The sequence below is a fragment of the Oratosquilla oratoria genome, chromosome 20 (genome assembly GCF_046742065.1).
Source record: "Oratosquilla oratoria isolate Oo_2021 chromosome 20, ASM4674206v1, whole genome shotgun sequence".
NCBI lineage: Eukaryota > Metazoa > Arthropoda > Malacostraca > Stomatopoda > Squillidae > Oratosquilla > Oratosquilla oratoria.
In genome coordinates, this window is record NC_134796.1 from 45021813 (window position 1) to 45048242 (window position 26430).

At 38.4% G+C, this 26430-nt stretch overlaps 2 protein-coding genes across 3 annotated transcripts; both read right to left on the reverse strand.

Annotated features, from left to right (window-relative positions):
- Positions 1 to 1285: 1285 nt before the first annotated feature.
- On the reverse strand, positions 1286 to 19786 carry LOC143036074 (neurotrophin 1-like). Of its 2 annotated transcripts, none has more exons than XM_076203330.1 (2): positions 19676 to 19786; positions 1286 to 2313 (listed from the first exon to the last, which is right to left on the reverse strand). In XM_076203330.1, exons 1-2 carry the CDS (start codon positions 19694 to 19696, stop codon positions 1609 to 1611), a joined length of 726 nt encoding a protein of 241 aa, XP_076059445.1. In that variant the 5' UTR covers positions 19697 to 19786; the 3' UTR covers positions 1286 to 1608. The 2 variants fall into 2 exon arrangements, with proteins under 2 accessions (XP_076059445.1, XP_076059446.1); XM_076203331.1 differs by lacking the exon at positions 19676 to 19786 and adding an exon at positions 4237 to 4282.
- LOC143036009 (uncharacterized) lies at positions 9936 to 11491 on the reverse strand. The gene is made up of 2 exons (XM_076203267.1): positions 11264 to 11491; positions 9936 to 11102 (listed from the first exon to the last, which is right to left on the reverse strand). Exons 1-2 carry the CDS (start codon positions 11489 to 11491, stop codon positions 10392 to 10394), a joined length of 939 nt encoding a protein of 312 aa, XP_076059382.1. The 3' UTR covers positions 9936 to 10391.
- Positions 19787 to 26430: the final 6644 nt, after the last annotated feature.

Sequence of the window (26430 nt, forward strand, 5' to 3'; positions counted from 1 at the left end):
TCATTTGGGTTTCACATTTATCAGAGAGTGGCCAAAGATTAAGTGAAATGGGACCTAAAACAAGGTGTTCAGTCATGATGAAAGAACTAGAAGAGAAAGGTATGTAATCCTACAGAGAAAAGGGAAAATCGAAGACCGACAACTGAGAGAGAGGAAATAACGCACATTCCCTTGGCTTCTAGCTCAAGAACACTTCTCGCGCTGTTAGGGAAGAACTATTTTGTACAACACAGAAATTCTAAAGTAAGTAAACTTAAAAAGGACCTTGTTTTGATACCCTACAAAACTATTTCTCCTTTGGAGTGCACTATTTTTTATTGTCTGTAATCTTCAATCCTACTTTCAGTAGTACCCATTAATACAGAGTAGTCCTCTGGGGCAATTAATATATAAAATACAAAGATGTCTGCTGGCTCGTCGATACATTCACTTGAATTGTCAATGTGGTCTCTCAGTGGATTGCGATCTTGGTCGATAATGTAGCATGGTGAGACCCCTATTGTTCCATCATGTATGTCAATTTTTTTTTTAGAGTCTGACACCTAACTAATTCTTACTTGCCATATGTCTTTTTGGCTTTCATACCCCAGCTTTCTTATCCAGTTAAAAAAGATTCCATTTATACACTTCTATGGTAACAAAACTACTCTGATCTTTCGCCATCCTCTTTCCAGACACTTCTTTTAATCCTGTGAACTAACTGGAGAATCCAAAACTCCTTATCTCTAAACTACACTGGATTCAGACACAGAAAACCTCTTATTATTTTAGTTGTTGATTTTTACAATCTGAAGCAGAACTATCATCTTCAATGGGAGATTTTTTTCTTTTTAGATACTTCTTAAACACTTCTTACTTTTCCTTTACATGTAGTAGGTTGATAAAATTCGAGAAGTTCCTCGAGTGTATACCTCAACTTATCCACTGTTGTTATTGTTGTTATTATATCGCTATGGACAAACTTGTGGCGCTGTAACTTTAGGTGTTGTTATTGTTGTTGCTGTTAAAGACTTTAGCTTACTGGTTCTATTGTTGTGGACTAACTTGTGACGCTGTATTTTTAGGTGTTGTTATTGTTGTTGTTAAAGACTGTAGCTTACCGGTTCTATTGTTCTGGAAAAAACTTGTGACGCTCTAACTATAGATGTTCGTTCAAACCAAATCAACGTATATTATTTATATACAAAATAAGAGGGCCCAAGATAGGATTGTTCATTTCAATATTGTTAATCTGCTTCATTCCATGCAAAGAAAAGGACAAATAATTAAGGGTTTATGTTTATCTTCTTTATTTCCGAAATAAATAGTACAATAAGTTCTCGCATCTGGCACTCACATGGTCAAAGAAGAGAAGGAATGGAAAAGGGGATTAGAGTAGAAGAGAAGCGGGGAGCGTCCCGGGAGTTCCTGGTGTGGTTAGATGGTGGTACGTGAAGAAAGCAGTTCTCCAGTCATCTCGGGGCTTCTCACCCGCGGTCGGGGCGGGGCATTACAGAGGGTTGTTCTATCGGACGATCTGGCGTGGTCGGAGCAGGAGAGTGGGAAGGATGGGAAGTCAGTCGGGAGCAACAAAGGACATCCGGACTTGCTTGCAACGTGACGCACTCTTTAGTGAGGAGGCACGTGGCAGGAGCAGGCAGAGGGAAGCTTGTAGATGTCGATGAAGAGACCCTTGTAGGCGTCGCATGGGTCGTAGGAGAGGAGGCGGTGGTAGATGTACTTCTGGGTGCAGTGACTCTGGTAGCAGGGGGCGAGGGCACGGCACGCGGCCTCGGGGTACAGGCACGTCTCGAGACGGGCCGTCTGGGTGTAGTAGTGGACGTCGTTGACGATGACCCTCCACTTGCCGTCGACGTTCTGGGCGCGTTTGGGCATGGCGTAGGCCACGTCCGAGGGACAGATGTAGCCCTCGGGACCACCCCAGTGAGTGGCATCGTAAGGAGAGTCACCGGTCGACGCCCCCGTGTAGAAGGAGTAGTCGAAGGCCTCCTCCTGATCCTTGGTGATCATGTCGACCAGGTCGTCGGCGGACTGGTCGGCGACGTCAGCGTACTTCTTGGCGAAGAGGTGATCGGCGGAGATGGCTCCCTTGACTTCGTACTCGGGGTATTCTTCATCCTCCAAACAGTAGTTGAGGGTGGAGTTGGAGGCACATGTTGGTGTGGCGGTTGCATCACAGTAGCTGTGTTTGTAGGAAGGTGCAGGGTGTCCGTAGGCTGGTTGGGGGTGGTGTCCGTAGGCAGGGCGGGGTTGGTACCCGTATGCGGGTGGATGGGCAGCCAGAGCAACTCCGGCGCACGCCAGAACGACCGACTGTTGAAGAAAAAGTGTCAACACTGTTTAGATTCTATTTACATATACCAGTCTGTTATGGTTTTATACAACAGGTGTTACGGAAATTGTCGTTTGGTAATAGTTTACAGACTAGTTTCACTGATTTTTATTGGACATCAACTAGTCACTAGAGATGTGCTAAATGTTGACAACCTGACTGATGAAGAGAGAGGCAACTGTAATAGTTTACAAACTAGTGTCACTGATTTGTATTGGACATCAACCAATCACTAGGGATTTGCTAAATGCTGACAACCTGACTGGTGAAGAGAGGGGCAACTGTCTCTCGTCTTGAGGATTCTTGCTACGCAAACCGTAATCTGTCTGAGTTCTGGTGATAATGTAGCTGGGCACCTTATGCCTTCCCATGCAGTCGCCAGCATCCGTTGGTGTATCAGTTCTTAAGTAACTGAACTCTGTATCTGATTCCAGACCTCTATAATTTCGGCCTCATTTTTCACAATTTCTATCGTCTGCTTTATTTCTCATAATCCTTCCTCAATTTTTATCCTTCATTTTGTATTTGTACTTCTTTCAGATTTTCTCGGAAACTCCAACATAAATTTCAAGATTTTTTACGAGGAGTTGATCAAGAAAAGATGTAGAGATTGGTGCATGCCTTACGGGATTTGTGTGAAAAATAAAATTAGTTATAATGGATCTGACTTCGTACAAAGACTGTAGAGAAGAAGTCTGGAAGATGATACAAGTATTTTCATATTTGAGTACGGACAAGGTCGTGGATGGAGTCACAACATAAAGCACAGAACATTTCTAACAAAGAAAGCAAACTGAACATTCAATAATGTATAAAATGGAAGGAAAATAGAAAGGAGAGGGAAAGGTAAAGAGGGTGGAGAGCACACAGAAGGAAGACCAGGTCTATGAGAGAGCGTGCACGAGTACACGTCTCAGTGGATCAGATGTACTGAGATAAAAGCGATGACCAAAAAAAAAAAAAAAAAAAAAAAAAGTGTCACAACGACTTTTGTTTAGTAAATTCAAAATCTTTCTCGAGTTAGCGACTTTGCTACTAGAGGGAGGTGTCACTTAAAGCTGAATAGAAGAACCTGGCTGCAAAAGGATTAAAGAAAAACAATGCGCCCACAAGTACAAAAGGGGGTAATATTGCTCTGAGTTCATGGGAGGGGGGGGGAGGTTAACAATGTATCAATAAATGACGTCAATGAACGGAAGTCAACACAGGAATCAAGGAAGATAGGGATGTTGGTCTTGCTATGGTATAGTTATGTAGAGACCGTTGCCGGTTACTTGAAGGCCGAAGGTCTTCTATAAGAGAGACTAGGGGTAACGGATGGACTGGTTAAAGAGAAGGAATACGAAATGGTCTATATATATGTAAGACATGAGAATTAACGAAAGTGTGAAATCATCGTTGATATGGAACGTATATTCCGCTCATAAATTTTTTTTTTTTTTAGTATTTGGTGTAAGATAACCAGCGGATTTATCTTTACAGGTATTGCACCGAAGAGGCAGGAAGAGAGAGTAGTAGAACGAAGGGAAAATAGGAGTTAAAAAGTGGTTAGTAAAAGTAAAATAATAATAATAATAATAATAATAATAATAATAATAATAATAATAATAATAATAATAATAATAATAATAATAATAATAATAATAATAATAATAATAATAATAATAATAATAATAATAATAGTGATAATAACAATAATAATAATAACAATAATAATATATCATTCCAAGATTAGATGATTCATGGTTATTAATTTCATATTTTCAGTAAAATACAATATATATATGCAATATCTATTCAACGTACATGTCATAGGTATGTGCGTGTGAGAGGATGTATGGCTGTACATACATGCCCTCATTACTATATGTCTGAACAACTCCAATCGATAACGGTTTTCTTACCAGAAAAAGAACCATGATGAGGCGAGTGCGAGAGCTCTTGTACCAGGGAAACTTTCTTACTGACTCCCTTTCCTCCAAGTCGACTATTTATACGATCTCAGCCCGTGACGTCACTGTAGGGGGCCATACTTCGAAACGCGTATCGTCCTTGGCGCACCTTCTCTCGGTGTCGAAATGGATAATCGATTCGAATGTTTTTTTTTTTTTTCGAGCGTTGGGCGCTCGTCTCCGTTCTCATCAATTGCTCTAATGTTTCTGTTCATATTTATCACTCTCTCTCTCTCTCTTTCTCTCTCTCGTGCCGCGGTGAATATATCATTGACCTATATCTCCTTCTGCTTCTGTCTATTTGTTTATGGTTGTCTATCTTTGTCAGTCTGCTTCTTTCTGTCTGTTCGTTCGTCTCTTTACATTTCTATCAGACTCTCTCTATACTTGTTCTTTTGTTTATCATTATACATGCACACACACACACACACACACACACACACACACACACACACACACATATTATATATATATATATATATATATATATATATATATATATATATACTGTATATATATATATACTGTATATATATATATATATATATATATATATATATATATACTGTATATATATATATATGTAAATATACATATGATATATATAAACATATATATTCGTGAAGAGCTGGAATCCAGGACGAGTCCAGTGTATGCTTTCTTAAAAAAAGAATATATATATATATATATATATATATATATATATGTATATATATATATATGTATATATATATATATATGTAAATATATATTAATACATACACATTTTATCTACATACATATATATGTATATATATATATATATATGTATATATTATATAAATATATATTCATATATATATATATATGTATGTATTATATATATATATATACATATATATATATATATATATATATATATATATATATATATATATATATATAAGCTGCGTTAAGACCCAGCAAGAAAATGGGGAATGATTTAGCATAACTTCAGGAGTAAAACAGGGAAGTGTGCTTTCCCCAGTCTTATTCATCATTTTCATGGACTATTGTGGAAAGTTAGTGACGAGAAGAGTGGAAGGAGAAATATTTGGCTACGCAGACGACCTGGCATTAATAGCAGAAACTGAAGAAGGGTAACAGAGGTTCATTTTAGTTTGGAATGAAGAATTATCAGCCAAAGGTATGAAAATTAATAAGGGAAACACAGAGGTCATGCTGCTGAGTAGAAATCAAGAAGACATGCATGTGAGATTAGGAAATACAATTTTGAACCAAAAAAATCAGTTTAATTATTTAGGAGGAGTTTTCGGCACAGAAAATGATACTTTGATTGAGATAAATAACAGGATCACGAAATCTAATGCGACTCTCTACTTACTCTATCCATTCATTAAAGACTGCCACGTGCCAAGGAAAGTAAAGACCATCTTATATACAAGTGTACTACGACCTATACTTACATATGGGCACGAGGCTTGGTCGCTTGCCACTAAGGTTGGAAACAAAATTCAAGCAACAGAGATGAAAGTTTTAAGATTAATAAAGAATGTCACCAGAAGAGAAAGAATCCGGAATGTTTCCATCAGACAAGAATTAGGAGTGGAAAATATCCTTAAATTCATTGAGAAAGGACAGGTACGATGGTTTGGTCATATGAAAAGAAGGAACAGCTACAGATATCCAAGAAAATATTACGAGTGGAGACCAGAAGGAACAAGACCAGTAGGAAGACCCAGAGTGAGGTGGAGGGACAACATTAGTAAAGCAGTGGAAACCAGGGGAGAGCATCTTGAAGACATCGAAAACCATCATCTATATGAGGTCAGGATCAGATGGAGGGACTGCATGAGGCAGAACGACTGACAAGCTTTAATGCTTAACAGGAGACTGGTAAGAAAGGTAAGAAAAATATTATATATATATATACATGTATATATGAATACATACATACATTTTATATATATGCAGACACCACACACACACACACACACACACACACACACACACACACACACACACACACACACACACACACACACATATATATATATATGTGTGTGTGTGTGTGTGTGTGTGTGTGTGTGTGTGTGTGTGTGTGTGTGTGTGTGTGTGTGTGTGTGTGTGTGTGTGTGTGTGTGTGTGTGTGTGTGTGTGTGTGTGTGTGTGTGTAATTTCTTTTGTTCCTGTGGCTACCTCTTAATAGTAATCAAATACGTATGAATATTGTATTGGTTTAATTTTGGTTACATTTTACTCCTCAATGTCTCCTTTCATTATTCTTTGTCTCTATATCTATCTGTTTAAATATCTGTCTCTCTCTGTATGTGTATTTGCGTGTCTGTCTATGTTTGTCCATCTGTTTGCCTCTGTATGTGTATGCATGTATGCACATATGTGTGTGCGTACGTGTGTATGTGTATATGTATCATTTCTGGTTGTCTTTTTTTTATATATACCTCCGCGTCTGCGGAATAACGCGTTCCCCTTGTCAACGTTTTCTCACCAACTTTTTGTATTAAACGTTTCATACACACGCGCACACACATACACTCCCTCCATACCTATGCGTATAAAAACGATAAGTTTATATATTTTTTCTTTTATTTATTTATCTATTTAGGTGAGAAATGGATTGGCGATACGTTCGAGCTTCGCTTGATGACAAAAATAACATTTAATCTCATGACGTTCCCTCAGCTAAATAGAAATCGTCTGCCGTGGAAAATCCAGCAACTAGACAAGTATACTGACATCGTAAGTCTGGTAACTTGTATGGCAAATTCTTAAGGTCGTAATTTTGTTAATTCTATTTCTTATTTATCTTTATTTATCTATTTATTTATCTATTTATTTACTTGTCCATTTTTAGGCAAATAGACTTATTAGACATGAAGACGTTTCGTTTCTGAAACTTTAGTTTCTTTTTTCGGTATCCTGAAGGCGTTAAATACCGATTTTTCACGGAAATTCGATTAACTGTTTTCACTACACTTTTTCACAAACACGAATAAATAAACAAACAAATAAGAAACAAATGCAATTAGAATAAAACGAAATAGAAAAAATAATTTCCACCTCGTGTCGCATTATTGGAACCTCCCTCCGCATTATTGGAACACCGCATCTTCAGGGCTCATCCACCATCGCCCAGTACAGACGGAGACCTCTGAAAGGTTGCAGACTTCAGGGACGTTCTGGTACCACAACCTCGAGGTCTTCCTTGGCCCGTGGTCCGGTCCAAGGTTGTCCTTCAGGTTGTGGAGGGTGAGGGTGGGTGGGTGGGAGTAGAGTAATTCATACTTGGCGGAGCATTTGCCAGAGATGCAATAATCAGGTCAGTGACGGTTAGTTAATTTGCCTTCTTCGCCTTTGCGTTTTCGAATGAGGCGTTTTTATCTCATTTTATCGTATTTTGTTTTTTTATGATCTTATTCTTATTTCTAACTATTTGGTTCTATTTACTTATATATACTGTATATATATATATATATATATATATATATATATATATATATATAAATATATATATATATATATATATATATATATATTATCTTTTATTACGATTTTTTATATTTATTCTACTTTAGTTTCTATTATTTTTTATTTTGAATAAAAGTAACCCTTCTAATTTATAGTAAATCTGAATTGTTAATTCCTACATTAAGGTTGAATTGTAATGAAATATAATTACCTTAATATCGGAGGTTAATATATCAAGAGACCCAAAAGAGTAATGATAACGATGGTGATGATAATGATAACAATGTAACAATAATGATAACAATAACAATGATAATAACAACAACAACAATAATAATAATAATAATAATAATAGTAACAATAATAATGATAATAGCAATAATAATAACAATAATAATAATAATAACGACAAAATAGTAATAATGATAGAACAGAATAAAAAAAAAATTCAAGTAAACCCAACTGGTATACCTAGGGCAAGATCAATATCGATAGCTTGGGTAAGAGACAGTCACTGATAGCCATTGGATTTGATGCTGGATTCACGTGATACGAGGCGAGATGGAAACCAACGTGCCACAGTGGCTAAAAGAGCTATTTTCACACTAATTACCTACGACAAGGAGGTCATGTTTTCGGTCGCATTTTTTTTAGCAAATGTATGCAAAAAGTTATGAACGGATTTTGATGAAATTTTGCGTGAAGTGTAGGAGAACCAAGTTCTGGTTGTGTTCCGCATCCCGACCCCGATCCGGGATTTTTTTTATTCAATTCATTTATTTTATCTATTTACTTATTTATTTATTTATTAGTAGTAGTATTATTATCAAATTATTATCATTATTATTATTATTACTATTATTTATTATTATTATTATTATTATTATTATTATTATTATTATTATTATTATTATTATATTATATTATTATTATTGTATTATCATCATTATTATCTTTATTATTATTATTAAAATGAACTTCCCTGGCGGAGTTCTCTTCGAATACTTCTAGTTATATGTTGATGTTTCGTATCACGAACCTGATCGGTGTTAGGTTCAACTGCCTGCACATGTACTCCACTCACCGTTTTCTGTGATACATATACATATCTCACATTTCCGTTTGTGTCCCATCAACATTTCCTGTGTGGACACGATCACTATTTCCTTCTTGTTGCCACCAGGTGATTTCATTTAATTTCAAATTTACCTCAAAGTCCCTAAAATGTTCTGGTTGATCCATTTCGTGATTATCTTTAGGTTGTCGTCAGGCGATTTTATTCAACTAGAAGAGTTTATGTTGAACATCTCAGACCAACTGAAGATTTTAATGATTTAATTCTGGCTAACGACGGCCAATGCTATCCAACTTGAGAACAACACCTCAGGTTTCTAGATTGAAGAGTCTCACTTTATAGAAAGGAAAAACACCATTTCGGTCTACATTTTCTATAAAGTTTGAAAATCAATCTAGATTTTCTCAGTCTTGTGACTTAAATGACGCCAGGGGATTAAAACGTCTTCAGAAGAAGTTTTACAAACGACTCAACTTCCAATATATTTTTGTAGATGGTAGATAAGCCAGATAACATTGAGTAGAAGAAAACCATTAGAATTCTACTTTCTAAGAGCAGAAAGTGTTCGCCAAGTCTGGTGAAAAAGTGATTTAAAAGTACGGACCACAAACCCAGTCATTCATACTCTAAGCTCACAGTTCCTTAATTAGTTTATTGAAGCTTCTCACATCTATGGGGGTCGTTGGCGGATACCCTAGGGCCGCGGGTGTGTCCTCTTCACCCAGAGACGTACAGGAGCATGTCTGGGATGACATACATTTTTTTAATATTTGTATAAAGTAAGGATGTGCATGTAAAAAATGTATTATCTGAATAAGGCGCCAGGCATGCCTGACAGTGCGCAAACATGCGTACGTAGGAAGCCTTACGTATACCAGCACCCATGTTGGAGTCCGCTCACCAGGGAGTTAAACTCGAGTCAGCAGGGGCTCATCATAAAATGAGTTAATATTAGGTTTAATTTTCTTGGTTTGCCAGGTAGAAAGGACTTCCCCTCATACATAGTCCAACACTGAGTAAAGGGAAGGAAAGCACGGAACAATTTTATTTTTTTTAGATTTTAATTTATAAAAATAAATACAAGAACTCTCAGCATCTCGCACTCACATGCGGGTTGTTTTTCTTAGTCGAAGAAAGGAAAGAAAAGTGAAAAGAAAATTAATAAATTTCGATATTTCCACGGAGTGCAGAAATTCCCAAGTGATCCCTTTGACTGTTGATGGTGTTGCGGTACGTAAAGAAAGCAGTTCTCTAGGCCTCTTGGGAGCTTCACACGGTCCGATGTAATTAGGTTCCTCCTCCTTCTTCTTCTTCTTCGTCAGGAGGTGGCCTGGTCAGGTTTCCAATGGACAGAGAGAGATGGCAACTCGTTCCGTGCCATTGTTCTAGCCTGGCATGGACATTGGGGTGAGGAAGGGAGGGACACTTTTAGTTGATGGACAAAATTTTCTGGGAAAGGGGGGGAGTGTAGGGGGGGGGAGAATTTGAACATGTCAACGGAATGAAAAAAGGGAGGGAGGGGGGTTGGAGGACGACCTGTTTTGTTTGTTATCGCCAGACCTCTTTAGTGAGGAGGCACGTGGCAGGAGCAGGCAGAGGGGAGCTTGTAGATGTCGATGAAGAGACCCTTGTAGGGGTCGCATGGGTCGTAGGAGAGGAGGCGGTGGTAGATGTACTTCTGGGTACAGTGGCTCTGGTAGCAGGGGGCGAGGGCACGGCACGCGGCCTCGGGGTACAGGCACGTCTCGAGACGGGCCGTCTGGGTGTAGTAGTGGACGTCGTTGACGATGACTCTCCACTTGCCGTCGACGTTCTGGGCGCGTTTGGGCATGGCGTAGGCCACGTCCGAGGGACAGATGTAGCCCTCGGGACCACCCCAGTGAGTGGCATCGTAAGGAGAGTCACCGGTCGACGCCCCCGTGTAGAAGGAGTAGTCGAAGGCCTCCTCCTGATCCTTGGTGATCATCTCGACCAGGTCGTCGGCGGACTGGTCGGCGACGTCAGCGTACTTCTTGGCGAAGAGGTAGTCCGCAGAGATGGCCCCCTTGATTTCGTATTCTGGGTATTCCTCGTCCTCCAGACAGTAGTTGAGGGTGGAGTTGGAGGCGCAGGTTGGAGTAGCAGTTGCGTCGCAGTAGCTGTGTTTGTAGGAAGGTGGAGGGTGGTGTCCATAAGCAGGCTGGGGATGATGTCCGTAGGCAGGTTGTGGGTGGTGTCCGTAGAGTGGTCTATGGACACTGCCCAGAACCACCGATGCGCAGGTTAGAAGAATAGACTGAAATGGAAGAAATACACGTTAACTAAAGGCAGGGGAATACGAAGACAATTGACCAAAAACTGACGCGGATGAACGCTTCTTCTGCCAAACAGATATGCTTACCACAGAGAGTGCCATGATGAGAAAGCAGATGTGAGAGTTCTTGGGTTCTGACTTACTATATGTCCAGATGCCGCAGGGTTTCCTTTATATAGCACCGTCGACATGACGTCACGGGGGCTGTGAACTCTGATTGGTTGGCACGATTCACTTTCACTATCTCGAGCGTTTGTGCTGTGAAGTTTGGAGACGCTGTGATCCAGGGCAGCCCATGATGCGTGTGGGGGAAGTAACCGCACACTAAACAGCTTTATTGACAGTTTTCCAAAACTTTCCAATATGATCATTCAAATGAGTTACTGTTGACGCCACTGTGTTGTGGGCAATTGTCCAAGTTGCATTTTTTTGTTGTTGCGGTTTTCGTCTGGTCAACAAACAGCACCTGCTGTCAGTTAGCAACATGTTCGTAGCAATAGTTCCGTCAATGTACTCGTTAGTGAAGTTTCACGAAGAAATCAGTTACATAACCAATGCATGAACGTGATTCAAGAATAAAGAATATAGTACCTGGACACTCACGAGTAATAAGTACTGAGATATCACAATGCCTCAGCATCTGTGCATTTTATCTAAGTCCATCAGAATAATAAATTACATTAACCATAAGGAAAAGGATGTAGTATTGTCAATTATGGAAGACTTGTCACCTAGAAAAAATGACAATAAAATTACAGGAGAGACATTGTTGATGACCATAAAAATGGCATTTCACTATATAGGCGAAGACATACTGAAAAAAGTTACGAACCATTTCAGACTGAAATAGGCTGGATGGATGTAGTCCTCACTTAAAAATAAGAATATAATAATAGAGGAAATAAGAAGGCTAGCGACCAAAATTATTCTCAGCCAAGATAACAGAATAATCTGTCCTTGCACAGGCTGTCTAAGTCTTGATTTTGTTTATGCCCTTCCTATCTGTGTGGGGACCATACCATTGCTGCATATTGCAGTCTGGGTCGGATCGAGTTCTCTATGACTTTTCTTCATCACCTCTCTGTTCGTGAAGTGAAACAAGAGTCTAATGTCAATCGGCGATTTCTATCTAACCAAAAAATCTTCCTAATGTGTTTATCGGGAGACAAATTATACGCCAAGATCCTTCTCATTTTTTTGGTAATTTTCATTTTCCAACGTGTAAACTATTGATTACTTCTTTGTAATAATCCCTATTTCCAATAGTTTGACCCATCCCCGACTCTAACAGTAAATTCTGTCTGATCTTTAAGTAACAATTTGCAATCTTATTCATCTTTTATTCTCCTCATGATCTCTGCATTGTCTGCATGCTGGTAAGTATAACTTATCTTCCCTTTCTTCATATTCACATAAGTCAAGAGGACTACAGACAGTAGTCGAAATATACGGATCTCCTGTACTTCTGATATAATTTCTCCGACAGTGGGTTTAAAGTGCACATTTACAAATGTGTTATAACATTACTGTTTGCCATAAACCAAGAACATTACGGGCGCCAGCATCGAACCTTGTGGTCTTCCACATGTTATTTCGTTCCATCCTCTTCTCATCTACTATTCTTTCAAGAGCTCTCTCTTTCTCTCTCTCTCACGCACACACACATACAGCGGTGAAGGTGGGATTGTGTAACCAGCTTTTGCTGTTCTTTCTTTGGTTTCAGGTAACTCAAGAAAATCCCTTAATGACCCAAATTCTGGTACGGACAAGAAAGAACAAAGGAAAGAAAGAAAAATAAAGAAAAATAAGAATAAAAGAGAGAGAAAGAATGAAACGAGAAAGAAAAAATAAGATAATACAGAAAATTACAAAAGCAGGCAAAAAAGAGGGAAAAACAACAGAAAGAAAATAGAAAGAATGAAAGAAAAATATCTTTGCTATGGGAACAAGGAAAAGTCTACGGGAGATAGATAGATAGATGGATATATATCTATATATATATATATATATATATATATATATATATATATATAAATATATATATATATATATATGTATATATATATATATATATATATATATATATATATATGTGTGTGTGTGTGTGTGTGTGTGTGTGTGTGTGTGTGTGTGTGTGTGTGTGTGTGTGTGTGTGTGTGTGTGTGTGTGTGTGTGTGTGTGTGTGAGATATTCTGACAGGTTGGCGTAAGCGGAGTAGGAAACACAGGAGTCTTAGTCTTGAGTTTATAAACTCAAGACTAAGACTCCTACTCCGCTTACGTCATATATATATATATATATACACATATATATATATGTACATATATATATTTATATATATACACATATATATATATATATATATATATATATAGAGAGAGAGAGAGAGAGAGAGAGAGAGAGAGAGAGAGAGAGAAAGAGAGATACTATAGGAAGCTGAGTGAGTTAAAGTAATTTGTGGCAAACCTGTGTGGAATCACAGAAAAGAGAGGTGGGGGGGAGAGAAAGAGAGTGAGATACTATAGGAATCAGAGTGAGTTAAAACAATGTTCTGTGGCAAACATCTGTAGAATCACAGATCCTTAAAATACTTAGCCGATGTAATCTTCCAGTGGCGCATTGTGTGACTGAATTTACATACGACAATAATTAGGTCAGGAGAAGGCGCGAAGATTCTGCAGAGGTATGTTAACAAATTGTTTACATGGTTCTTGAAATGGAAAATGGACTTTAATATCTCAAAGTGCAGCGTGTGAAACGTAGATTTACACAACCCAGAAAGCAAATATAGCTTAGATAACACTTTTTTCTTTTTTTAGAGAGAGAGAGAGAGAGAGAGAACTACTCATAAGCGCGAGAGAGACTTGGGAGTTCTAGTGAGTCCTGACCTTAAATTCAGGAAACTGCATTAGCGCCAGGAATAAAACTAACATGGCAATAGGTTTTATTGATAGGACGGTTACGAATAAAAGTGCAGAGGTAATTATCAAACTCTATCTGGCCTTAGACCCATCCTTGAATATGCGTTATAGTTTCGGTCTGCGTCTTATAGAATGGGTATCAATTCACTAGAATCAGTACACAGGAGAATAACCAAAATGATACATGGGCTCAGAAATTTACCTTATGAGGAGAGGCTTAAACACTTTAATTTACACTCTTTGGAAAGACGCAGAGTGCGGAGTGATCTAATAGAGGTGTTCAAGTGGATCAAAGGTTTTAACAAGGGTGACGCAAACAAGGTGATCATATTAAGATAACAGGGCAAGACTCGCAGCAATGGATTTAAATTGGACAAGTTTGGATTTATGAAGGAGGCAGGCAAGAACTGGTTTACTAAGAGAGTAGTTAGCGAATGGAATAAACTTAGTAACCATGTAGTAGTGAGCGCTGAAACTATCGGTTGTTTTAAAAGAAGGTTGGACAACTTTATGGAAGGGGATGACAGGTGGTAATGGACATGGAACTGCCTAGTGCAGGCCTTATGGTCTCTTGCAGTCTCCTTCATTCTTATGTTCTTATGTTAGGGGGAATGTTTTCATGATTACTGAGTTTACACACACACACACACACACACACACACACACACACACACACACACACACACACACACACACACACACACACACACACACACACACACACACACACACACACACACACACACACACACACACACACACACACACACACACACACACACACACACACACACACACACACACCGACACACACACACACACACCGACACACACACACACACACACACACACACACACACCGACACACCGACACACACACACACACACACACACACACACACACACACACACACACACACACACACACACACACACACACACACACACACACACACACCGACACACACACACACACACCGACACACACACACACACACACACACACACACACACACACACACACACACACACACACACACACCGACACACACACACACACACCGACACACACACACCGACACACACACACACACACACACACACACACACACACACACACACACACACACACCGACACACACACACACACACACACACACACACACACACACACACACACACACCGACACACACACACACACCGACACACACACACACACACACCGACACACACACACACACACACACACACACACACACACACACACACACACACACACACACACACACACACACACCGACACACACACACACACACACACACACACACACACACACACACACACACACACACACACACACACACACACACACACACACACACACACACATATTTTGAGAAAGGGAAGTTCAAGTCATCTTTTTCGCCCTGTCTCTCTCTCTCTCTGTTTATTCATTTATTTATCATTATTATAATTTCTTTCGCATCCGACCTAGTTATGGACCAAAAGGTCTCCCGTCGGCTTGCTCCTCCTTTGTAATCCTTTGTAAAATCCTTTGGAATACACTTTTCAAAGTATAGCTGGCTGAAAAGAAGAACAGACAAAGAGGAAGAAGAAAAGAGGACGCGAATCGACCGTTAACAAAAGATAATCTAGTCGGTACTCTCTGAATCCATTGCAAAGCACTTGGATCCTTTATCACGTTCTTATGCAAAGACTCAATGACATGTAAGGGATCGGAAACCTTTCTCTTGCTCTCTCGCTTCCTATTCATCTATTTTTTCTTCTTCAGTGTCGACAATACACGTGGTTTTGAAGAGGAGAGTATAGCATATTTTGTATTTGTTTATTTTGATTTTCATACTGTTTTTTATAGTTCCATGTGACCTACAAATGACTTCTGCACTGCTCATAGCAGTTATTATAAAGTACAGTATATGTATATGCATATGTATATGTATATGTATATATATATATATATATATATATATATATATATATATATATATATATGTATATACTCTTGTTGAAATCAACAAAGAATGTAATGTAAGGATTGTGAAAAAGACAATATAACGCTCGGAAGTTAAACTTGATATGACATGTTAGCACTTTCTCACGGATCTCCAATCTTTGAATAATTTTATATTTCAACTCAAAAATGAGAGACGAACTCCCCCTCCAGCCGAGTATGGGATTCACTCAAGTTGAGCCTTTTGTGACGATCCAGAAAAGGTCGTCACGAAACTCCTAACGAGGGATTGTTAGGAGGGGCCACCGTCATGGACGAGAGAGAGAGAGAGAGAGAGAGAGAGAGAGAGAGAGAGAGAGAGAGAGAGAGAGAGAGAGAGAGAGAGAGAGAGAGAGAGAGAGAGAGAGAGAGAGAGAGAGAGGAGAAGAGAGAGAGAGAGAGAGAGAGAGAGAGAGAGAGAGAGAGGGAGAGAGAGAGATAGAGAGGAGAGAGAGCGAGAGAGAGAGAGGAGAAGAGAGAACACAGGGGCGAACGCAGAAAGAGAGAAAAGAGAGAAAAGAAAGAGAGAGAGAGAGAGAAGAGAGAAGAGAGAGAGAGAGAGAGAGAGAGAAAGAGAGAGAGAGAAATAGAGAGAAAGAGAGAGAGAAAGAGAGAGAGAGAGAGAGAGAGAAAGAGAGAGAGAGAGAGAGAGAGAGAGAGAGAGAGAAATAGAGAGAAAGAGAGAGAGAGAGAGAGAGAGAGAGAGAGAGAGAGAGAGAGAGAGAGAGAGAGAGAGAGAGAGAGAGAGAGGCGAGAAGAGCAACCACACTCCCTGGGGGTTGAGATGGAGTCTGTCTGTCTGTCTGTCTCTTTCGCAATCCACCTTAAAGAGCGGTTCGCACGAACAATGTTTCGGCAGCAAGTTCCCGTTTTCTCGGCATCTTTTTCTCGCTTTGCTGGATCATCGCGCACTCGTTGTCCACATGATACTGGAGTTTGTTCCTGAAATCGGCAGCGCTGGCTGAGTCTTGATTTCCAGGATTATTTTGGTGTCAATGTTCTTGTGCCAGCTCGTATAGGAATTCTATCACATTTTTAGGTCACAGTAACTCGTCAGACATTTCATATTAATGTAATTTCGACGTGAGAAGGCCACAAAATTTGCTTGTTTCGGGAGCACGGGAACACGGAACTTGTTTACTAAACGTACTGCCGGAACACAGTTTCGGCATCTCCCTTCCTCCTCCTTTTGCCTGGACGCCCGTCCTCTCCTCCTCCTCCTCTTCTTTCTTTTTTTTTTCCCCTTTCCCTCCTTCTCTTCCTCTGTTTATTCATAATTGTTACCATCACCACCACCACCATTACCATCATCCTAATTATCATCATCATCATTATTACCATAAATATCATCCTCCTTTATTAACATTATAATCATTATATATTTTTCTTCCAATTAGTATTATCATCATATTTTTTATTTGCCTGAACGTGGTCCTGCATTGTGAGTATTTGGGTTATTGGTTTTTATATTATCTAAGATCATAGAATATACTGGGCCGTACCTTCAGGGGGGACAGTTTCCCTACCTGCCCCCCATCCCAGAGGGTTCCGGACCTGATACATCTCCCTAGAATATATATACCCCTGTATACTTGGAATTCCAGGGCAGTTGATGATAAAAATCCATGAAATGGTACAGAAATCAATAAATATATGTGTGTGATCATTGGTTAAGCAACGCGGTGAAAAGAGATGAAAGGGTGAATGTTGTATACTGTGGCCATATTGGTTTGGTGTGGTGATTACCGTCTGCCGCCGGTGGTCCGCATCGACGGATGGTCTCCCTTTCGCGCGCTTCGCTATGACGTCAAGTCGCGTTGACGTTTGTGTTACACGCGTCACAAACTCACGAGATCTAATGACGCGTAAATATATTTACACAACATTTCTCTTGTCAAAAGAACTTAAAATTGTACGAATATATATCTGCAAGGTGAAATCCTTTCACTATGACTGAAAGCTTATACATTTATAAGATATTATTCGGCCGTGGATACCTCCACCTCTACAATCTGCTAAAGGAAGTATAAATACGGTAATTGTTCAAAAGGTCAAAGGTAGACCTATGTTTGAAAATAAAATGAGAGTGAAATTTCTTGAGACTGGTATTTTCTCTATGTAAAACAATTCCTGTTGTTTCTCTTTTCCCCCTCTTTCTTCCTCGCTCTTTCTTTGACTTGCTATTGTTGTGCTATTTTTTTGTGTGAAAAGTTAACTTAGTCTTGTCTAAAATATTTAATGGAATTCCCCACCTATTTTTCGCTATTATTAGCTTTCATCTTTATTTAACTTCATAGTCTTATCACATATTCAATACATCGATTTAATTCTTTCTTCATTGGTAAACATCCCCTAAAAACGGTTACTAATGTAGATTTAAAAAAAAAAAAGTGTTCTGAATCGCAAATCATGATAATTCTCTTTTTTTTTAACCAAAATGTAACGTGTTTCTACATCCAAATACTGAATTTCTAGTCCTTCTAAACTGAATAAAATCGACTGGCGGGAACCAATATGATAATTGCAGTTTCACACCAACTATTCGGTCTCCATTCCACACCCGCCTCTTGCCCCCGTCCACCATCTGTCGCTCTTCTCCCCTCCTCCCCCTCCCACTCCCCCTCCCACTCCCAACCTCCATTGGCGTGACTCTTATATCATTCACTTTCACTGTTGTTGCGTTCTGTGTACATGTGTACAATTGTACAACCGTGTGTGTACTTTCGACAGACTTCTTGGCCCGCATGTACAAATAAGTAAATGGATGTTTACATGCGCCATTATGTGTCGGCGACTTGTGTAAATGGCTATCGGTGTAATAGTCTTGTATGTTTATAGAATAAGTATACGTACGTGCATATGTGTTTTGTGTATGTACATCGTATATATGTGCGCACACACACGCACACACACAGAATATATTTAGTCCAAATAGAGTTTAAAAAATCCCATAGACGACATCTGCTGCGACAGACGTCGTTAGTTGAAATTTCTCCCTCGTTTTCTTATTTTATTTTTAGTTTATCTAATTTTTTTTTCAGTTATACAATAATTTTTATCAATTAATATACTTATCAATCTATTTGATTCTTTAGTTCTTTATTCAATTAGTTTATTAATTTAAACACGGAGAGAAGGAGAGAAAGAGAGCGGGAGAGAGAGAGAGAGAGAGAGAGAGAGAGAGAGAGAGAGAGAGAGAGAGAGAGAGAGAGAAAGAGAGAGAGAGAGAGAGAGAGAGAGAGAGAGAGAGAGAGAGAGAGAGAGAGGAGGGGGGGATAGAGTGAAAGAGGACAGGGAGGAAGGGAGGGAACGAAGGAAGGGTGAGAGGGAGGGAGAGAAGAAAGATAGAGAAAGAGGGAGGGAGAGAGAGAGAGGGAGGGAAAAGAGAAGGAAAAAGGGAGTGAAGGAGAGAGAGTGAGTGAGAGAGAGAGGGAGCAAAGGAGGGAGGGAGAGTGAGAAAGGAAAGGAGAGAAGGAGGGAAAGAGGGAGAGAGGGAGGGAGGGAGGGAAGGAGGCAGAAGCAGAGGGAGAGGGAGAGGGCGTTATTCTGTAACAACGGGAGGGATTTTGTTGATTTTACATAAAAAAATGCAAAGTCACGGGAAGCCTTGGGTGGTCTTACCATGACTGGAAGACTCTTCATTCAAACAGTCGATGGCCAAGAATTAATAGTTCTTCGATTATTTTTTTCAGCCCTGACGTCCGTGAGGTCCTGAAACCCTGAATGGAGTCGTCAGGGCGAGGGAATGGACCATCAGGGACTGGAAAGGAAAATGATCAAGAACAAGTGACAATTGTATGTGTGTGTGTTTTTTAATTACGAAATAAAGATAAATGCTTTATCACAAAGGATAATTCGTGTGTGCGCGTGTGTGCATCCAACAGCACTACATAAGAAGTGAGACGATCAAGGTATAAAACAAAACAAGAGGAAAAAAGAAAACAAAAGAAAAAAGACAAAGCAAAATAAAATATGCAACAAAAATGAACAATAAAAGGAGCAAGACAAATAAACAACAACAAAATATGCAGTATATAAAAAGAAGCAAAACAAAAAAGAAACAAAAAACTAAACAAAACAAAAACTACAAAACGTATATAAAAAACAGTTAAATGAGACAAAACGAGACAAAAAAAACCCAGAACGAAATAAAAAACAAGAAACAAAACAAGGAGAAACAAGAGAAAATCGACTAGAAATGTCGACACTGTAATAAGATCTGATTAGTTTAATTATCGACAAACTCAAAATTTCAAGAGTGTGTACAGTCACTTAATATATATATATACATATATATATATATATATATATATATATATATATATATATATATATATATATATATATATATATATATATTTATATCGGAAAGACAAAATTATTTTTGTTGTTGCTGTCGTCGTCGTTATTGTTATTGACGTTACTGTTCTTGTCGTTGTCGCCGTCGTCCTCTTTGTTATTGTTATTGCTGTTATCGTTATTGTCGTAGTGTCGTTTGCGTTTGTCGTTGTTCTTTCGTTATCTATTGTAATCGTCGTTTGTCGTTGTTATTATTGCTGTCGTTATCATTGCTGCCGTTGATGATCTGGCCTCGATTCCACTTGAATGGAATACTAGAACAAAAGAGAGAACTGGTCAATCTCTCTCCTGACAGATATCCTCCTCCCTACATATGTTGTGTTGATGTCTGTTCTCCCCCCCCCCCCTGTGCTGACACTGCCTTCAATTGCTTTCAAAACTGATAGTTCCTTCAATTGCTTTAAGAGCTGTCTAAAAAATTAGTGACACCCTTACGGAACAGAGGCCCGCAGCATTATTTTCTGATTAGAGACAAATTCGCATACATGGATAGAAACGCTGGTTAGCGGCGTGGAATGCCTTTCACTGAACTGAACGGTGGCTTTATCCGGAGCAAACACAGAAAGTGTGTCAATGAGTTCGTGCACCAGTGCAAACAAGCGTTGTTTGCGAGGATGATTTGGCTCTGACCTGAGACAACTTCAAGGTCGTTTCAGGTCACGCCTACAATGACTTACTCAAAGGAGATAATTACCTGAAAAAGGAGGGAAGAAATTGTTTCATTGATTGGGTATTTATTGAGTTTTTCGTTATTATTATTATTATTATTATTATTATTATGATCATTATTATTATTATTATTATTATTATTAATATTATTATTATTATTAATATTATTATTATTATGATTATTTTTATTATTATTATTGTTATTATCATTATTATTATTACTACTATTATCATTATTAATAATAATATTATTATTATTATTATGATTATTATTATTATTATCATCATTATTATTATTATTATTATTATCATTATTATTATTATTATCATTATTATTATCATTATTATTATTACTATTATTATTATTATTATTATTATCATTATTAATATTATTATCATTACTATTATTATTATTACTGTTATTATTTGTATCTGACCATGTCATGGACTAAAAGGTTTCCTGTCATCATGTTTTTCTGACACTATAAACAAGTTGAAATAATTGTAAACAATTGTAGATAACGTTAAATAAATGTAAACTCTTGTAAAATCGTCACCAATGATAGATATCTTAATACCAATGCAAACAATTTCAAATCACTGTAAACTATTCTATATACCAAGTTTTTCCCCCTTATAAGGGAGGTAGCCAAATCAGAGGCACGTGCACCCATTCCACTCCCAACCATCACCCTTTCCACCCTTCCTATCTTAGCTCCTCATGGATGACGGGTTATCCCTGCATCCACCCACTGCCCTGAGTCAAACGCAATGCATCAAGACAGAGTACATCTACAGCAAGGCCACTTCACTTAATCGGCGATCCCCCCGTCTCCGTTCCCTCATGCAGAAAAAGAGAAGACGGGGAGAAATCCCTTCGGGCTACGTCAAAATATGATTCATACATAAGCACCCCCTACCCCCCATCCCTCCCTTCCTTGCATAACAGTATCACCCATACACAGCCATTTTCCACTCATCCCTATCTCCTGTCCTCTCTCTTCCTTGCTCAACAGGCATTCCCCTCTTGCTCAACGCCCCCTTCACCCCATACATCCATCTCATCCTCGGTCGTCCCCTCAAGTTCAATACATCCACCTCTGCCTTCCACACCTCTTTTATTAATCTTTCATCACTCATTCTTTCCATGTGTCCAAACCATCCCAATAATATTTCACTAGCCCTATCTGCCATCTTCTTTTCCATTCCCGCTCTCCTTGCCTCCTCGTTTCTCACTTTACCCCTACCATACTTCTCAGATATTTCATCTCAAACACATTTAAAATTTTCCTCCCTACTCCTCTTAAATTCCAGGTCTCTGCCCCTGCAAACTATTAGAAAAATTTAATCATTGTCACCATCGTGAGAAATAATTTCAAACAACTGAAAACAATCTTAAACCATCGTCAACGATTTAAAACCATTATAAAACAAATTGATTTATTGTAAATCCTTGTAAATCTTTGTAAACCCTAGTGCTACGCTTCAGTGGCTTTGTGTCGTCCTTGATTGTTCCACCAGAAGCTATTCAAAGACCGAGGAATACCGTGGACTACCGCCTAGCGTGAAAGGAGATCTAGAAGAAGAAAGACGAAGAAGAGGGACGTGAGAGGAAGGGGAGAGGGGGGGGTAGCCTTGTCGAAAGTAGTGCACCGGGTGTAGTTCTGTTTGCGCTTGTGCCGGATGAGTGAGCGTCCGCCTGCGCAGAGAGCGGAGACCTCTCATCTTCCACTTTCCAAGACGCAACGTCCGCGTCTTGCTTTACGTCGCGGTTCAGCGTTGGAGGAGTCCACGGGGTTACGTCCTCCTGTCTCTCTCTCTCTCTCTCTCTCGTCCTCTCTCTTCTTCTCTTTGTCTCTATAGTCTTCGGTGGTCAGAACGCCCTCAGTCTTCCCTTCTCTCATCGTCTTGTCTCTTGTTTCTTGTCTGGCACTCTCTCTTAGTCTCTATAGTCTTCGGTGATCCGAACGCCCTCAGTCTTCCCTTCTCTCATTGTCTTGTATCTTGTTTCTTGTCTGGCACTCCTTCATGTAAAGCTGGCACAAGATTCGTTGTTACACTTGGGAAGATGCATATATGCATACTTTGAGGATAGTGGGGAAACGGAAACACGAGAGAAGTTTCGAATTTTTATTACCAACGTTTCGACTCTGGTCTTTTTCAAGGTAACTACATCTAGAGGATAGATACACAGTTATATCTATGTTATGTGAGTTGTGCGTTTCTCCATCTTTTTTCGTCTCGTCCAATCGCTGAGGAATGGGTAGTTTTTTTACATCTAATTTGCCAATTGTTCTTTGAATGACATCTAGTGATTCATTTACTAGGACATTTGTAAAGAGCTGTACTATATCTAGGCTGTATAGCTTCTGTCTTTAAATTGTACATTTTCTAACCTATTTTTTCCATATCTCCTGAATTCTTTGGATGTGTTCCGCTTATTAATCCTAACGTTTTTGAGAATGGTTTTCCCAACTTTCACATTAAACGTGTTTGCTTTTTGCTATGCGTATCCTATGCGTTTCTTCCTGTATATTGTGGTATCTTCTAGAATGGTATTTATTTTCTTTGTGCAATCTGTTTTGTCTATAAAGAGCATACCATCACCTTTATCTGCTCAAGGAGCTCTTGAGGCGTCGCCCAAGGTTGACCTTGTTATGTCGATCTCTGGCGAATCAGAATTTCTCACGAGCCTCTGTCTGTCGACCTTGATTCACGTCCAGCTTCTTATTGAACGCTTCCTCTCAATTTTCGCATTCCATGATTCTTGTTGTTTATATTTTATATTTATTCATCTTTATTACTAGTAATCGTTCTTGTGTAAATAAATAACGTATCATTCTGTTGACCTTGTCCTCTTAGTCCGTGTTCATATTCTTTATTTTTGTTTACTTTTTGCTTTGTTTTGTTTTTGTTTCTGTTACTAATTGTTGATGTTGTGAATGAATGTACAATTGAATAGATAAATAGCGTATCATTATGTTGACCTTAGCTCGTGTCTTAGCTGAGTTTTACATTTCCTGTTCTTGTTTATGTCTATGTTTTATATATTACTCGTTTAATTAATTGTTGGTGTTGTTACCGAATAAACGAGCAAATAGATAAATGAATAAATGAAGAGACGAGTTAATTAATGAATAAATGTATGAATAAATGTAAACAGTTTAAGTCATACTTCTTATTGTAAATGGTTTTCTCTATACAACATCTCATTATATTAAAAAAGAATAATTATTTTTGTAAATAGATAAATGAATGAATTAATAGATATATCAGTGTAAAGTTCTGCCTTTATGAGTAAAACAGTGAATACGTGGATGAATGAATGAATGAATGAATGAGTGAATGGGTAAGCAATGGGATGAGAAGATGCATGAATCAATGAATCAGTGAATGAAAATCAATAAATGAGTGAATAAGGTGATAAGTGGATGAAAAACTGAGTGAAGAAATGATTGAGTGAATGAACGAATGCTTGTATTAATAAACGGCATTAGAATTAAAACTCACGCACACACACACACACACACACACACACAAACACACACACACACACACACACACACACACACACACACCAATTATACGGACTGACAAAAGCGATGTTGTTAGTGGTTCCAATATTGTTAGTATAAATGTCAGTTGGTTCATATATTGACAATATGGATTGACAATAGTAATGTCATCAATACTTACCTATGATTACCTAGGTGCCTAGATGCCTTTCTAAGATACTTAATATCAGGTTGACCGTCACAATTGGTAGGATGTCCTCAATAATTGTCGATGAAGTAAATATAAAAACCATAAAAGGCCGTAATAGAAAATATAAGTAAAATCTATCCACATGTAGGGCTAGATGACGTCACATCGCCCTGTTCATGAACGAAATCACAGAACGTGACGTCAAGTCGACTACAAAGAAATTTTGAACTCCGTGTGACCTAATGGGGATTATCATTATCGGTTCTCACGTACTACAATCAATAAGTCATTATACTTTATTCTTATTTATGTTTATTTTTGTTATTATCTGTTTTGGACCTACATATATTCTGCTGTATGTATTTTATTTAATTACCTACTTATCTGCATAATAATATATTCATTTGTTTATTTGTTCAACTACCTATTTATCGATCTACTACACCTACTTTTATAGTCATTAGTTATTAGTCATTTTCTTATTCATTCCTTTATTTATTTCTCTATTCATTCATTTACATAAATATCTATTTAATTTTGTTTAATTATATCTATATTTTTTGCCCTAAAATCGTTTAACAACACTTTCATTTTATTTCGTTGTATTCCTTCATACATCGCCCTCAATCCCCACCCTTTCGTCCACTCTCATTTCTCCCTGTGGCCTTATAGAGGCCCCTCCCAATCATCATCATCATCATTATCGTCGTCATCATCATCATCACGATCATTACGGCGGCTTTTCCTACCCCTACATAAACAAGCCACACCCATCTACCTCTCACCTTGTCTTGAGCAATTTACATCCGACACGACTGCTTGCGTTCAAGTACGGACGAAAAAAAAGAAGAGGAAGAAGAAGAAGAAGAAGAAGAAGAAGAAGAAGAAGATGAAGAAGAAATCTAGGAACATCCTACAGAAGTAGTTACAAAAATTATTGCCAACCGCATCAACGATTATAAACAAACTTTCATCTGAGGCAGTTGAACGTAATACAGTTCAATGTATCAAAATAAACTTGGATAAAAGATTATTATTGGACTATCTTATTGTTATATCATATTATCGTTTTTTTATGATTTATTTATTTATTCATTTGTTCATTTGTTTACTTGTTTATTTATTTTGTGAATCGGAATTCGACATTGTGCGAGAAATTTTACTGTACGTCAGCCTTCATGCTTATCACTATAACTCGTTGTAACGCATTGTAGCACACAGAAACACACACACACACACACACACACACACACACACACACACACACACACACACACACACACACACACACACACACACACAAGCTCCCTGAGTGAATAAAATAGGCTGAGAGAGGTGAAAACAAATTATGTAGATTGCGTCACAGTAGTGTAAGTGGAAAGGTGTGCGTGTGTGTGGTTGGGGGGTGAGTGATGAAATATCCAGCGCTTATATCCTTGTAGGGGGGGGGAATACATCGAACCAAAGAGGTGAGGATTAGTCTACGATAATAAAAAAGTGCCCTAAAATGTCGATGGAGGGGAAGAATTTGAATAGAATTGAATAGATAAACGAATAAATAGGTAAATAAAGATAACCAAACAAACAAATAGATAATAATAGTAATAATGAATAATGAAATTTGAATAAATAAAAAAAATAAT